At 42.5% G+C, this 16,020-nt stretch overlaps 1 protein-coding gene across 1 annotated transcript in view; it reads left to right on the forward strand.

Annotated features, from left to right (window-relative positions):
* LOC117522089 (vasoactive intestinal polypeptide receptor-like) overlaps positions 1-16,020 on the forward strand; it is a 105,869-nt gene that overhangs the window by 35,489 nt on the left and 54,360 nt on the right. The window contains exons 4-5 of the mRNA XM_034183466.1: positions 10,491-10,606; positions 10,685-10,782. Coding sequence (XP_034039357.1) covers positions 10,491-10,606; positions 10,685-10,782 — 214 coding nt within the window. The remainder of the gene's footprint in view (positions 1-10,490; positions 10,607-10,684; positions 10,783-16,020) is intronic.

The raw sequence follows: 16,020 nt of genomic DNA on the forward strand, positions 1-16,020 counted from the left end.
TATGTAATGTCCAGTGGTCCACACCATCGAAGCGGTCTTGGCTGTCACCATCACACACAGCTTGCATGTGATTGCCAGCCACAGGATGAAATATGTAATGTCTAGCGGGAAGTGCTACTGTCATGCATGGATCGTGTAAGACATCCTCCTGTGGACAGATGTCCTTCTTCGTTATCACGAATAACCAGTATTCATCCATTGTTATGCTGGAGCTCACTCTTTGTGCCTGGGCTTCTGCTGTGGTCCTCTATATAAAAATGAAAGATAATCTCAGCGGGCCCAGACAGATGTGTTGAGCCCCCTGACCATGCATGCCATAGCTGCTGGACTCCCTCAGCCACTTCTGGAAACACTGTCTCTCTGTGATCATCTCCCAGGGAAGCTTATGTGTGTGTCTCCCACAAGCAATGTCAGATCCTTATTCAGCGAAAAGGACACACAATTGACTGACTATTGCCATTAGGAGACCTAATAATTTTGATTCTGGTAGTTTTTTGTTTTTTGAAATAATATTTTTCTGTGTGGAAAATAAATAATGCCAGTTAGAGTGCAGAGCACATTTGTTGTAAACATTGTATGAGATGTTATGAATTAACATTTATTCATCCACAACATTGTAGAGGCTTAATTTTTTTTGCTGTCGTTCAAAACGGATTTCAGCTTGAAGTGACTGTGGGAGGTTTTAAACACCATGTTTTTCATGAGTGCCTCCACAGATTTGGAAGGGGCTCCTACTCTGTCATATCCAAAACACGATAGGGACTCAGACAAGCAATTTATCGCCAGCATGTGAAAGTGCTTTACACAGCACAGGGGTTTTCTAGGAAGCTGTGACGTGATCCAGATGGTAGACCTGAGAGAAAAGCACTCCAGGGAAAACATGGACAGTTGAAGAATTACTTGTTTTGTGGAGCTGAAGGCAGAGAGGTATATTTCACTTGGCTCTCGAAAAGCTCACAGGATCAACAGGCCTCACTGTGCAGGGAAAAGTTTGAAACGAAGAGGCTGAAAAGATTGTGAGGGATTAAAGGACCTCTGCTGCACATGATATTGAACTCTGCTGGTCACTCAAAATATGTAATCTACATATATTATAATTCGCTGTTTTGCAGTTGTGAATCTTGCACCGTCTTGCGATCTGTGACTCACGTGAGAGGTTGGTTTCAGCAGAGTTCCGGTTTAGGGCACAGTGTAAACAAACATCGTGAAGTTTGGACAACAAGACAACATCGGGACACAGCAGAAGTTCATCACAGGTGCAGCACCTCCTCTACCCTCTCAGCTTCAGAGAACGTGTGTCACTCGTGAACTCATTGAATCAGTGCCATCCACATCCTTGCTAGCCATTGTTTCCATGCGCTATTAGATGTGCTACAGTGCATTCTGGGAAGCGCAGGGGATTATGGGAAACGTTAAAGTACCGAATAGCCAAGTGGCCTCTGCGTGATTGTATGCTTATGGCTTTGATCACAGAAAAACTGGGGAGAGCTGACATTTGCCATTCAGAATATTTATGAATTTTGGGTCAAGGATGAATGCTGCAAAAATGGAAAGTTGATAGGACTCATGTTTTGGAGAAATTAGCAATATTGGCTAACAACTGTGAGCAGCACAGTAGATAACATTACAAACATAATATGTATATGGATTTACAGTGAATGAACCACGGCTGACTCACATTAAAAGAACTGTTAAATCCACAAACAAGAGCTCTCTTTTTTTGTACATTTAACTGCTGTATTTTTTACAGGAATTCCCTGGTAACCACAGCTGCCAGTGTTTTCCTGTAAAAACAACAGTCTTTTTTTACAGTGTACCATGGGTGATGTTACAGACTTCTGGCCCGATCAACTGACAAAGATAACAAATTCCCTCGGCTGAGAATCTATATCTTTCATAGAGAATATTGTCCGGGTATGTCAGCAGATTCTGGCGGTCTTTAAAAACCCTCGCCCTCGCCCCAATATCAAACGGATCATCCAGGTAGGCCGGCATTGTCTTCGGAGTGATGGACCGTACTTATAAAGGGAGTGGTTAAGCGAAAACCTCAAGCTAACCAAGAACATAACCTGCTCGGAGCAGGTTTGGCACCCAGCATAAATTGCCATGGCAGCATACCTCGATTAAAACCTATCCACCTTTCGTAGTACGGGTTAACCGGGAAGTTACTCCACACGTCATCAATTTACTCCCGAAGTTACCCTGATAAGCCAGTAACCCCGCTTCGTAGTACAGGCCCCTGGTCTAACGTATAACTAACAGACTGGTGTTGCAGACCGAATGTCTCCCCCCAGAAATCGGTCCACCCTGCCTTCACTGCACGTGTCATTTCGGAGTGTCGACAGTATTTCACCAATTATTGCCTTGTTTCTGCTTAAAACTGCGCTCCAGTCATCATCTATCTCAGCGACAGATATCTGAAGCTATTGTACAACAATCATTTCCACATGAATTCAGCATTAATTTATAATAAAAGATGAAGGAAGCGATCAGAGCACAGCAGCCATGACGAGCTGCTGCTGCTGCATTTACTGTGCCTCTGTCATTTCAAAGCATCACTGATTATTGCCACATTTCTGCTTAAAACCGAGTTTAGAATCATTTAAGAGATTTTACCTTGTCATCTGATGGTTAACCCTCTGGGGTCCAAGGGCATTTTTTGGGCAGTTCATTCACCTGGCATAAATGTTTTATTATTGCTGTTAACAGCTCTCCCTGCATCCCACAATCAAGTTTTATGTCTCTTTTTTTCAGGACAACCTGTGCTTTCATAATATATATGCTTTTATTGTGTTTTATAAGTGTAATAAAGGTTTACAATCAAAAATAAGGAAGGAAAAAGTAAAGCGGAAAATAATTTTCTGCACACATTTATTCAAAACACACAGCAAACTATAATAAACAACTGTTTTGACACTATAAAGGTAATTTGAGGTCTTGTGTGAAAGACTGTACAACAAAAAGCTTCAAACAATAAACACAAATGCACATTTTGAACAATATATACAAAATGGTCTATGCGTTTTGTTATTTTGATATGGTAAACAGTGCTTTATGCAGAGAAAGCAACAGAGTTATCCAGTAACAGTCACATGCAAACTGGTGGAGCAATCCTGATAGTTACACATTCTTTGTTTGAGCACATGAGATTGTCATCAGAGGCTCTCCATCTGCTTTCAGTGATCACTGTGCGTAATGGCGCAGGGCGCATTTGGAGCCCAATAGTATGTACTCATTGGAGCACCCAGGGGTCTATTCAAATGGGCCATCTAGTAACATATCACTCCTGAAAATGATCTTTGGCTTTTCACGTGAGATGAATCTGCCCTACGATTGGATGTTGGAAACCATGTGATGGTTAAACAATTCCGATTGGACACTCACATTGCGCATGTCATCACACAGCTTCTATGAGGAGTACAAAGATGGCCAGTGGCTGGCTTGAAAGTCCGCGGAGATAACTCTACAGCAAAAAATAGTACGTTTCTATCTCATATCATTAAAAAGTTATTTATAATTTAGTAAAGCTTGGTCTTAGCCATCGTATGCGATAGCGTCGGCCCCAAAGGGTTAATAATCACATTATTCCCTTTGATCGCTTTGGGTGAAAAGAGAGTCCATCTCAGACCAGCTGCTGTGGTTCCAAGTGACACATGCGCAATGGAGGCAAGGCAGACAAATTTTTAAGGGGGACTGTTCAGTCTGCGACACCAGGACCAAGCAGGAGAATGATGAGCGGGACAGAGGACACCGACAGGGGACAAACAATGACATAGGCCCAGGCAGGGGGAGACCATGAGACTACCTGGGATAACTAGTGTATGATGTGTGGAGCGGGATGAGTACCATCGCTGGTCATGGTAAGAAGGCGGACCAGATGATGGAAGGAGACCTGCATGAGGACAATGAGCTAAACCTGTTCTTCAACAGATTTGACAACATGGACTCTGTCCACCCTTCCCTGAGCCCCTCTCAATGCTCCCCTTCCCCTGGGAACTCACCTCACACCTCAGTTCATCATTGTCAACAGCATGACCAAACCGTGCTCATTCCAGGCTCCCAGTATGACAGACTGCCTTGGTTTCAATGTGTCAACAAAAGATTGAACATTCAGAATAATCTTCAAAGATATAATTAGGATGGATTAAAAAATTGGGGTTTATAGATATTCAAACCCCTTAAATGCAAAGGATGGCAGGATGATTAACTCGTTTGAGCGCTCTTCATTGTTGTATATGGTACTGAAAAGCCTTCCAGTCAAATTTTTGGGGCTGATGAAAGCATTCTTTTGTCAGTCCCCCAAGTCCAAATCCAGTGGTGACCTTGGCTGAAACAGCAGGGGCTTAGGATCTCCTTTGTGTCTTGTCATGTTTTGTGATGGTGCTAAGTCTCTGTCTTCTCTGCAGTACGCCCGCTCAGGTATTTGTGAGCTAAACGTGTTTCAGTGCCAGATACATTCTGAGACTCTACATTGTTTACTATTTCCCCAACTTGTTTGATAGTGGTGACAGGTTTGGAAATGTGAGGAATGCTCTGCTGAGAAAGATTATTATTATTATTTATTTTTTTTTATTTTCTTTTGCAAATGCCAACACACACACCTTTGTTCATTGACAAGAAAAGAAATGAAAAAAGCTGCGGTAACTGGAACACAAAACACTTCATCAAGTCACAGCGGTCATCTGATTAATGTTCTGCTAAAATAGAGTCTGTAGTAATGAATGATTCCTCATCTGGAAGTCTACTTTGTAATTATTCTTGGCAGGGTTACAGAGTGGAACGTATCTCAGTCCACACTGGAAGAATCAGTGCACATACTAGAAAGAACCCTTCTTAATTCATTCATTCATTTCTTGAGCCTATTTAGTCCTCTTGAAGGTTATGGGGGGGGTGCAGTAGGTGAAACCCACAGTATTCCCTGGTTAGGTTGCTAGTCTGTTGCACAGCTGACACACACAGACACACAAACATTAATTCACTCTCTCACTTACATCTACGGTTAGTAGAGTCAGCAAAACTACAGGGGCCAACCCATATGTCTATTGGTGTACACAGGAGAACGTGCACATTAGGTACAGAAAGGACCAGGTCAGATTTGAACCCGGGACCACCTTGCTGCGACGCTGCAGTGCTAACCATGAATCCACAGTGCTGCCCACCTCTGTTAATCACAGGGTTAAAGACAGCTTATGCTGCGTTTACACATAGGCAAAACGCGTTACGAATGTCATATTTGTGTCATTCTTGGCACATTTCTGACATTCCTAATGTGACTTAACGCATCTGAATAGGTTTCTTAATAGTGTGTGTTGGTGTGTAATATTCATGATTTTCGTGGAGCATGTTTTTGGTTGTTAAAAAATCTTACACGAATGTCATGCACCACCCTCATTTCCCCTCATGTTGTGGAGGTCGCAACTGAGCGTGTTGATCCGTCTTGATGAGTAGTGATCCTTAATAGAGCATGACAGCATTCTTCTACGACATGCGCACAATTAAACCCTGCTGCACTGCATTCAGTTTCATTGCTGCAGTATGCTGAAGGACAGTGAAGCCATGTTGGCTAAAAGTCTCATTCCAGTACTCAGCATGCTCCTACATGTGTTCCACCTGCTGCATGTGCCTGTTGTTTGGGAAAATGAGCGAGACGAGAGCCGCGTGGAGCCACACATCTGGCTCTCAGTCTCCTCCTCCTCTCTGCGCCACTCCACAGCACAGAGCCCAACTAAGCATGCAGTCACAAAGTTCTTTTTGTGTGGATTAATCTAGATTTTGAGGAGCAAACTGGAGTGATCTGAATTGTTCAGCAACTGATAGTTGGATGAATATGGGTGTGCGTGTGGAGACAATTTGCCTCATTCACAATGTGACAGAACTTAACGATGCGCTGTTACGCGCCATAGCGCGCAACAACGCGGAACATTATTCTTGACCATATCTTTATTCTTGATGCATAATGGTTCCTGATAATTCTTCAGCAACACGTGCCATTAATCATAACGCGTGGCAACAGGTTGCAGCTGTTCCTGAGGACACCTGACGCCTCTGCCTCAAATCATCACATTCGTGATCAGCGGCCCAGAATGTATATTTTGTTATGTGTAAACGCAGCATCAGAGAAGCTCTCGTGGGTGCCGCAATCGTTCGATACGTGACCAAGATACATGCCAGTGAGTGGTGCGCTGTTCACTATGTGGTTTTGCACACAAACTGGGATGGCGCTTACAAGGTTCTGCATACAGACCGCATCTTGACTTGCACAAAGTCACAAAGACACAAAGTTCGTGTGGTAACAGGTTGGAGCAGTTCCTGAGGACACTTGATGCCTCTGTCTCAACTCATCACATTCGTGATCAGTGGCCAAGATACTTCGTGGTGTGCTGTCATTATGTGTAAACACAGCATAAGCCTGTTTAGACTGTTGAAGTGAGCCCTGCTACCCCGCCTTGATGGGGAAAAGTGAAAAGAGCACCTACAAAATCGTAATTGTTTAGACTTCTTGTGTTGATTGGCCACATATGTGGTAGCGTCGGTATACTAGGTGCTTTTCTATCAGCTATATATATATATATATATATATATATATATATATATATATATATATATATGAACAGTTCAGGTGCAAAACCCCGTAAACGCCACGCCCACGGAAAATGAGATAACCATTGCAAGTGAAAGCTTACCGAGGCTCATATCCGATAACAAAATCAATTCTGCTGCAACACCCCATAAATCCCATGGTAAATGCAAGTGGTATGGTATGCAACACCCCATAAATCCCACGGTAAATGAGGCAAATTCTCTCCACACACACCCATATTCATCCATCAGCTGATGAACATTTCAGATCGCTCCAGTTTGCTCCTTTAAAGCCACACCAGAACAACTTTGTGATTGCATGCTTAGTTGGGCTCTGTGCCATAGAGTGGCACAGAGAGGGGGAGGAGACGGAGAGAGCCAGATGTGTGGCTCCATGCGGCTCTCGTCTCGCTCGTTTCCCCAAACATCAAGCGCAGCAGCAGGTGGAACACCTGCAGGAATGCGCTGAGGAGCACTGGAACAAGACTTTTAGCCAACTTGGCATCACTGTCCTTCAGCATACTGCAGCAATGAAACTGAATGCAGTGTAGCAGGGTTTAATTGTGCGCACGTCAGAGAAGAACGCTGTCACGCTCTATTAATGATCACCACTAATCAAGACAGATCAACACGCTTTGCTAAATAAAGACCACCCTACTCCAGCCAGGCTGCCATGGGTCTTTTACTATGGAGTGGCTTCCATCTGACTCCTCTACCATACAGACCTGATTTGTAGATTGCTGCAGAAATAGCTGTCTTTTTGGAAGGTTCTCCTCTCTCCACAGAGGAATGCTGGAGCTCTGACAGAGTAATTATCTAGTTCTTGGTCACCTCCCTGACTAAGGCCCTTCTACCCCAATAGCTCAGTTTAGATAGGCGGCCAACTGTAGGAAGAGTCCTGGTGGATCCATACCTCTTTCATTTATAGATGATCAAGGCCACTGTGCTCATTGGGACCAAATGTTTCTGTACTCTTCTCCAGATTTGTGCCTTGAGACAGTCCTGTCTCCGAGGTCTACAGACAATTTCTTTGACATCATGCTTGGTTTGTGCTCTGACATGCACTATTAACTGGGGACCTTATATGTAGTCAGGTGTGTGCCCTTCCAAAATATGTCCACTCAACTGGATTTACCCCAGGTGGACTCCAATTAAGCTATGTGAAACATCTCAAGGATGCACCTGAGCTCAATTTTGAGCTTCATGGCAAAGGCTGTGAATACTTATGCACATGTGATTTCTTAGTTTTTTAAATGTTTAATAAACTTGAAAAAGTCTTTAAAAAGCTTATTTCACATTGTTATTGTAGGGTATTGCGTATAGAATTTTGAGGGGAAAAAATAAATTTTGGAATAAGGCTGTAACATAAATTGTGGAAAAGTGAAGCACTGTGAATACTTTCGGGATGCACCGTATATTCTGGGCCTATAACAGTCGTCCTTGGCACATGTTCCATGCCTGTAGCGACTCATTCAACTTGCAGTGTCCAGGGGCTTTGTGGTAGTCATTGGGAGCGTGCTTGCATTATACTACTGTCTACAGGCATGACGTTCCTGTGGCTGTCGCTCCTGGGACTTGGAATCATTGTATGCACTGGTGCATTAGCTGAACAGTTGGCCTGTCATAGGGTTTCATGATCCTCAGTGTATTATGAGCATACCAGTGCTTGTAATCTTTTCTCATTGTTGTTTTCAGCTGTCACTGGTGGGGCATATCCTAGTAGGTTTGATTTACATGGTGATGGGAGATACCCACAGTGGAAAATAAGTTATTACTCACCAACACTTTACAAATTGAAAATTGATGATGAAGAATCAAGCTGAAGTCCGTACTGTTGCTTTAGACCTTTTGATATGCTTTGTGTAATATCCATCCTTTCACCCATTTTCTGAACAAACTTGCTTTCAGTAAGAGTCATTAGAGTGTGTGTGTGTGTGGGGGGGTGGGGGGGGGGGGGGTTGGCCTTGGGAGAGACCATCATTCTACACAGTCTCACTCCCAGCTTGTCACAGACACGAGCATGCCTTTGTGTCGCACAATAACACGAACGTTGTTGTGACTATCCAACCCATTGTGTTCCCAGCTGGACGCCGTTCTTTGGTCTACCGGCTGCCACGTGCTCTCCACTGGATGCTGCGTATATAAAATAATTATTTTGTGGCGGATTAATCATTTTTTTTCTGCAAATTGGCTCTAATCACTTCCTAAATCACAGAGGAGGCTGCAGCCGGGGCCGTAAATTCGTCTTTAACTGGTGCAGACAGGACACGAGAGGGGCGCCGGTGCGTGCAATTGCACACAGAGAATCGCGATATGGCGAAAATATGGCGCAAAAGAAGAAGTGAACAGAGCGAGTGGTGACATCAGTGGATCGCATCAGAGCGCAGCTTGTCTGAAGGATTATAACAAGAAGTTAAATCTGTTATAAACATACTTTAATAGCTGCACACAAGAAGGAAAGAACACGCAACTGTTTTATCAATCCATGATCATGCAAACATGACAAATAATTACCTTTTTAGACGACTCAAAATGCTTTCTGCAGGTAGTTAGGCGCACACGTGCGTGAGAACGGCTCCAGCTGCAGCCTCCTCTGTGATTCAGGATGCGATTAGAGCGAGTTTTCAATGGCCAATTTGCAGAAATAAATGATTAATCCCTCACAACATAATTATTTTATATGCGCAGCTTCAAGCGCAGAGCGTGTGGCAGCCAGGAGAACAAAGAACAGCGTCTAGCTGTGAACACAGTGGGTGGGATTGTCGCGAAGATGTTCGTGCTATTGCATGAGTCACAGGCATGCTTGTGTCAGTGCACCTTTTGACTCACGCACTAGCACGACCTGTGTTGTGCTGGAGAGTAAACTCATCGTTAACTGGTGCAGACTGAATGTGAGAGGGGGGCCGGTGCGTGCTATTGCGCACAAAGAATTTTGAAATGTTCAAAAAATCTTTCATGCATAAATGTCGTGCTACGTGGTGCAGTCTAATCGCCAACACGATGTGCAGCTCGTCAGGTGGAGTAAAGAAGTAGTGAACAGAGCGAGTGTTGACGTCAGCGGATCACATCAGAGCGCAGCTCATCGGAACGATTGTAACAAGAAGTTAAATCTCTCATAAACGTACTTTAACTGCTGCACACAAGAAGGAAAGAACACACAAATCTTTTACCAAGCCATGACAATGTAAACATGACAAATAATTACCTTTTTAGACGGCTCAAAACACTTTCTGCAGCTTGTTTGGCGCGCGCGCGAACGGCTGAAGCTGGAGCAGTCCCCTGTGATATAGGAAGTGATTACAGCCGTTTTCAACGGCTAATTTACAGAGAAAATAGTTAATCAGACACAAAATAATTATTTTATATACACAACGTCCAGCACAGAGTGCATGGCAGCCGGTAGAACAAAGAATGGCGTAGAGCTGGGATCACAGCGGGTGTGATCATTACAACAACGTGCATGCTAATGCGTGATTTAAAAGACATACTCGTGTCAGGGGGCCTTTACTTTGTGAAGATGGGGAGTTTCATTTGCATTACCAGTTAACTTTGGCCAACACCCTAATGGCTGGAAAAGGCCCTGGATGCACCCATTTAAACTTGGCTGCTGCAGATAAATGGATTCTATCGAGAGTTGGGATTGGACTGGTTGTCTGTTTCAGTGTTTGCCAGTAAGTACCCAAGACTGTTCTATATTATGGTGGATACAGGGACACGTGGTACCGCTGCATGCTCCTTGGCTTGACCTTTAATTTCAGATGTGTGTTACAGCATATTTGAGTTTAAAAAAAATCATTATTGGTAAACTGGATTCTGTGCTGTCGCTCATCTCCCAACATACACACTCACGCTGATTTACACGATGAAAATGTAAAATGTTAAATGAGTACATTCTTGCCCCTGTTCCTTAGGTAACCTGTCAAAGACCTGCACTAAGGATGGCTGGCCCCAGATCAGCCAAGATTCCGACACCCTGGACTGTGGGTTTAATCCCAACAGCACCGTCGATGATGACACATTCAACATGGTAATCACACTCCAACAGCCCAATCCTGCTCCTGTTTTATGTTAGATTTTAAACCGTCAACATGGACATTTTTTCCAGGAAGAATTCTACAGTGCAGTCAAAGTGGGCTACACCATTGGCCACAGTGTGTCACTTATTTCTCTGACGATCGCAATCATCATACTGTGTGTTTTTCGGTAAGGACAGCCATCAAAATGCTGCTTAACATCCTCACATAAAGAAAACCAAACACCTTCTTCCATCATTTCCAGTAATAAAAACCAGTTGATTTGTTGTTTTGCACCACACTTCCTGCATTTTATAGATGTTTACAGCATTTTTCACACAGTAATGTTTCTCAGCCAGATTTTGGATGACGATTTGTGCAGATTTGACATTATTTGCTCTTGCAACATATGTCAAACAATGTGGTTGATGGAATAGTGCCATAAAGTCAAAGCACTTAGACGGGCTGCTCATTTTCACAGCGGGTTGCCTTTGACCTGCAGTTGTGTGTGTGTGTGTGTGTGTGTGTGTGTGTGTGTGTGTGTGTGTGTGTGTGTGTGTGTGTGTGTGTGTGTGTGTGTGTGTGGGTGGGTGGGGGCTTTTCACACCTGGAGAAGGTTACATTTATGGAAGACAGTCAATCCAGCGACAGCATAGATTTGATGCGCACGCAGAGTTTGTCTTACATCCAATTTCTGTATCACTCTTCACACACACGTATTACTGATCTACTGTTCTGTACTGTACTGTGATCAATGCAACATGGTGCAGCTTAAAAAAACAATACTGAAGAGGAATACTGACCAACTAAATTTTATGAACGTTGGGAAAATATTTGTTAAAAGAGGAAAAATTGCTTACATTTCAATGTAAAGCTCAGAGTTAATTAAGGAATTTAACCCTCTGGGATCCAAGGGTATGAGGGCAGATTGAGAGGTTTCGAGCCTGACCCAGAAACATTAGGGGAGTGGTTCTCCATCTTTTGCATTCTGAGAAACCAACATTTTTCAACATCGCACCCAGTTAGTCACAACTTAGATTAGACTAAATTAGATATAGGTATAGCATCACACAGGGTAAAAAGCACACAACTTCACACATTGTTGAGAAATCTTGGTTATTGTTGCTGCTAAGGCAGAAACATAGCTACATTTCTGGTAACCATAGCAGATCTTTGAATCCATTGCTGCTTAAACTCCCTCACCAAGGAGGTTATACTTTCATTCTCACCAATTTGTTGGTTTGTATGATTAGGGACAGCGTTTACTCCCACATTACTACACATCTGTGTCAAAAACCTCCTCCTTCTATCATCTGAGACACAATTATTGTTACAACAGAAGGGAAAAGTAAAACCAGAAATAAAGAGTAGATAAAACATGTGGTCGTGGATTGTGCCACAATGTTTTTTTGGTAGTGTAAATAACCAATGACTACCTTGAAACACTGCTTTGAAACATTTTGAATCCTTCTTCTTGTAGTTAACTGGGAGATAGCAACCAGTATTAGTTGCACACTGGCACCTACTGTACAGGAGTGTGCAGAAGGGCTTAGCAGAGTATCATTCTTGTAAACAACAATAAATCAATCAAAAACAGTGTCCTAATACGATCCTTTTCCAGTTTTTGTTCTCCGAGGGCATGTTCTGTTCTAGGTTATCAGCTTGACATTGCTTTGTGCTATGTCAGACTACAACCCCAGTTCCAATGAAGTTGATAGAATACTTTATTATTATACTTTATTGTTTTTGTGCAAATATTTGCTCATTTTGAAATGGATGCCTGCAACACATTTTAAAAAAGCTGGGACAGTGGTATGTTTACCACTGTGTTACATCACCTTTCCTTCTGACAACACTCAATAAGCGTTTGGGAACTGAAGACACTAATTGTTGAAGCTTTGTAGGTGGAATTCTTTCCCATTCTTGACTGATGTGCCACTTCAGTTGTTCAACAGTCTGGGGCCTCCGTTGTCGTATTTTGTGCTTTATAATGCACCACACATTTTCAATGGGTGACAGGTCTGGACTGCAGACAGGCCAGTCTAGTACCTGCACTCTTTTACTACGAAGCCACGCTGTTGTAACACGTGCAGAATGTGGCTTGGCATTGTCTTGCTGAAATAAGCAGGGACGTCCCTGAAAAAGACGTTGCTTGGATGGAAGCATGTGTTGCTCCAAAACCTGGATGTACCTTTCAGCATTGATGGTGCCATCACAGATGTGTAAGTTGTCCATGCTATGGACACTAACACACTCCCATACCATCACAGATGCTGGCTTTTGAACTTAGTGCTGGTAACAATCTGGATGGTCTTTTTCCTCTTTTGTCCAGAGGACACGACGTCCATGATTTCCAAAAAACAATTTGAAATGTGGACTCATCAGACCACAGCACACTTTTCCACTTTGCGTCTGTCCATTTCAAATGAGCTCGAGCCCAGAGAAGGCAACGGCATTTCTGGATGTTGTTGATGTATGGCTTTTCCTTTGCATGGTAGAGTTTTAACTTGCACTTGTAGATGTAGCGGCAAACTGTGTTAAGTGACATTGGTTTTCTGAAGTGTTCCTGAGCCCACACGGTAAGATGCTTTACGCTATGATGTCGGTTTTTAATCAATCAATCAATCAATTTTTTTATATAGCGCCAAATCACAACAAACAGTTGCCCCAAGGCGCTTTATATTGTAAGGCAAGGCCATACAATAATTATGTAAAACCCCAACGGTCAAAACGACCCCCTGTGAGCAAGCACTTGGCTACAGTGGGAAGGAAAAACTCCCTTTTAACAGGAAGAAACCTCCAGCAGAACCAGGCTCAGGGAGGGGCAGTCTTCTGCTGGGACTGGTTGGGGCTGAGGGAGAGAACCAGGAAAAAGACATGCTGTGGAGGGGAGCAGAGATCGATCACTAATGATTAAATGCAGAGTGGTGCATACAGAGCAAAAAGAGAAAGAAACAGTGCATCATGGGAACCCCCCAGCAGTCTACGTCTATAGCAGCATAACTAAGGGATGGTTCAGGGTCACCTGATCCAGCCCTAACTATAAGCTTTAGCAAAAAGGAAAGTTTTAAGCCTAATCTTAAAAGTAGAGAGGGTGTCTGTCTCCCTGATCTGAATTGGGAGCTGGTTCCACAGGAGAGGAGCCTGAAAGCTGAAGGCTCTGCCTCCCATTCTACTCTTACAAACCCTAGGAACTACAAGTAAGCCTGCAGTCTGAGAGTGAAGCGCTCTATTGGGGTGATATGGTACTACGAGGTCCCTAAGATAAGATGGGACCTGATTATTCAAAACCTTATAAGTAAGAAGAAGAATTTTAAATTCTATTCTAGAATTAACAGGAAGCCAATGAAGAGAGGCCAATATGGGTGAGATATGCTCTCTCCTTCTAGTCCCCGTCAGTACTCTAGCTGCAGCATTTTGAATTAACTGAAGGCTTTTTAGGGAACTTTTAGGACAACCTGATAATAATGAATTACAATAGTCCAGCCTAGAGGAAATAAATGCATGAATTAGTTTTTCAGCATCACTCTGAGACAAGACCTTTCTGATTTTAGAGATATTGCGTAAATGCAAAAAAGAAGTCCTACATATTTGTTTAATATGCGCTTTGAATGACATATCCTGATCAAAAATGACTCCAAGATTTCTCACAGTATTACTAGAGGTCAGGGTAATGCCATCCACAGTAAGGATCTGGTTAGACACCATGTTTCTAAGATTTGTGGGGCCAAGTACAATAACTTCAGTTTTATCTGAGTTTAAAAGCAGGAAATTAGAGGTCATCCATGTCTTTATGTCTGTAAGACAATCCTGCAGTTTAGCTAATTGGTGTGTGTCCTCTGGCTTCATGGATAGATAAAGCTGGGTATCATCTGCGTAACAATGAAAATTTAAGCAATACCGTCTAATAATACTGCCTAAGGGAAGCATGTATAAAGTGAATAAAATTGGTCCTAGCACAGAACCTTGTGGAACTCCATAATTAACTTTAGTCTGTGAAGAAGATTCCCCATTTACATGAACAAATTGTAATCTATTAGACAAATATGATTCAAATCACTGCAGCGCAGTGCCTTTAATACCTATGGCATGCTCTAATCTCTGTAATAAAATTTTATGGTCAACAGTATCAAAAGCAGCACTGAGGTCTAACAGAACAAGCACAGAGATGAGTCCACTGTCCGAGGCCATAAGAAGATCATTTGTAACCTTCACTAATGCTGTTTCTGTACTATGATGAATTCTAAAACCTGACTGAAACTCTTCAAATAGACCATTCCTCTGCAGATGATCAGTTAGCTGTTTTACAACTACCCTTTCAAGAATTTTTGAGAGAAAAGGAAGGTTGGAGATTGGCCTATAATTAGCTAAGATAGCTGGGTCAAGTGATGGCTTTTTAAGTAATGGTTTAATTACTGCCACCTTAAAAGCCTGTGGTACATAGCCAACTAACAAAGATAGATTGATCATATTTAAGATCGAAGCCGTGTGGTTAAATAATGGTAGGGCTTCCTTGAGCAGCCTGGTAGGAATGGGGTCTAATAAACATGTTGATGGTTTGGATGAAGTAACTAATGAAAATAACTCAGACAGAACAATCGGAGAGAAAGAGTCTAACCAAATACAGGCATCACTGAAAGCAGCCAAAGATAACGATACGTCTTTGGGATGGTTATGAGTAATTTTTTCTCTAATAGTTAAAATTTTGTTAGCAAAGAAAGTCATGAAGTCATTACTAGTTAAAGTTAATGGAATACTCAGCTCAATAGAGCTCTGACTCTTTGTCAGCCTGGCTACAGTGCTGAAAAGAAACCTGGGGTTGTTCTTATTTTCTTCAATTAGTGATGAGTAGAAAGATGTCCTAGCTTTACAGAGGGCTTTTTTATAGAGCAACAGACTCTTTTTCCAGGCTAAGTGAAGATCTTCTAAATTAGTGAGACGCCATTTCCTCTCCAACTTATGGGTTATCTGCTTTAAGCTACGAGTTTGTGAGTTATACCATGGAGTCAGGCACTTCTGATTTAAAGCTCTCTTTTTTAGAGGAGCTACAGCATCCAAAGTTGTCTTCAATGAGGATGTAAAACTATTGACGAGATACTCTATCTCACTTACAGAGTTTAGGTAGCTACTCTGCACTGTGTTGGTATATGGCATTAGAGAACATAAAGAAGGAATCATATCCTTAAACCTAGTTACAGCGCTTTCTGAAAGACTTCTAGTGTAATGAAACTTATTCCCCACTGCTGGGTAGTCCATCAGAGTAAATGTAAATGTTATTAAGAAATGATCAGACAGAAGGGAGTTTTCAGGGAATACTGTTAAGTCTTCTATTTCCATACCATAAGTCAGAACAAGATCTAAGATATGATTAAAGTGGTGGGTGGACTCATTTACTTTTTGAGCAAAGACAATAGAGTCTAATAATAGA

This window comes from Thalassophryne amazonica, chromosome 12 (assembly GCF_902500255.1).
Source record: "Thalassophryne amazonica chromosome 12, fThaAma1.1, whole genome shotgun sequence".
NCBI classification, from domain to species: Eukaryota; Metazoa; Chordata; class Actinopteri; order Batrachoidiformes; family Batrachoididae; genus Thalassophryne; species Thalassophryne amazonica.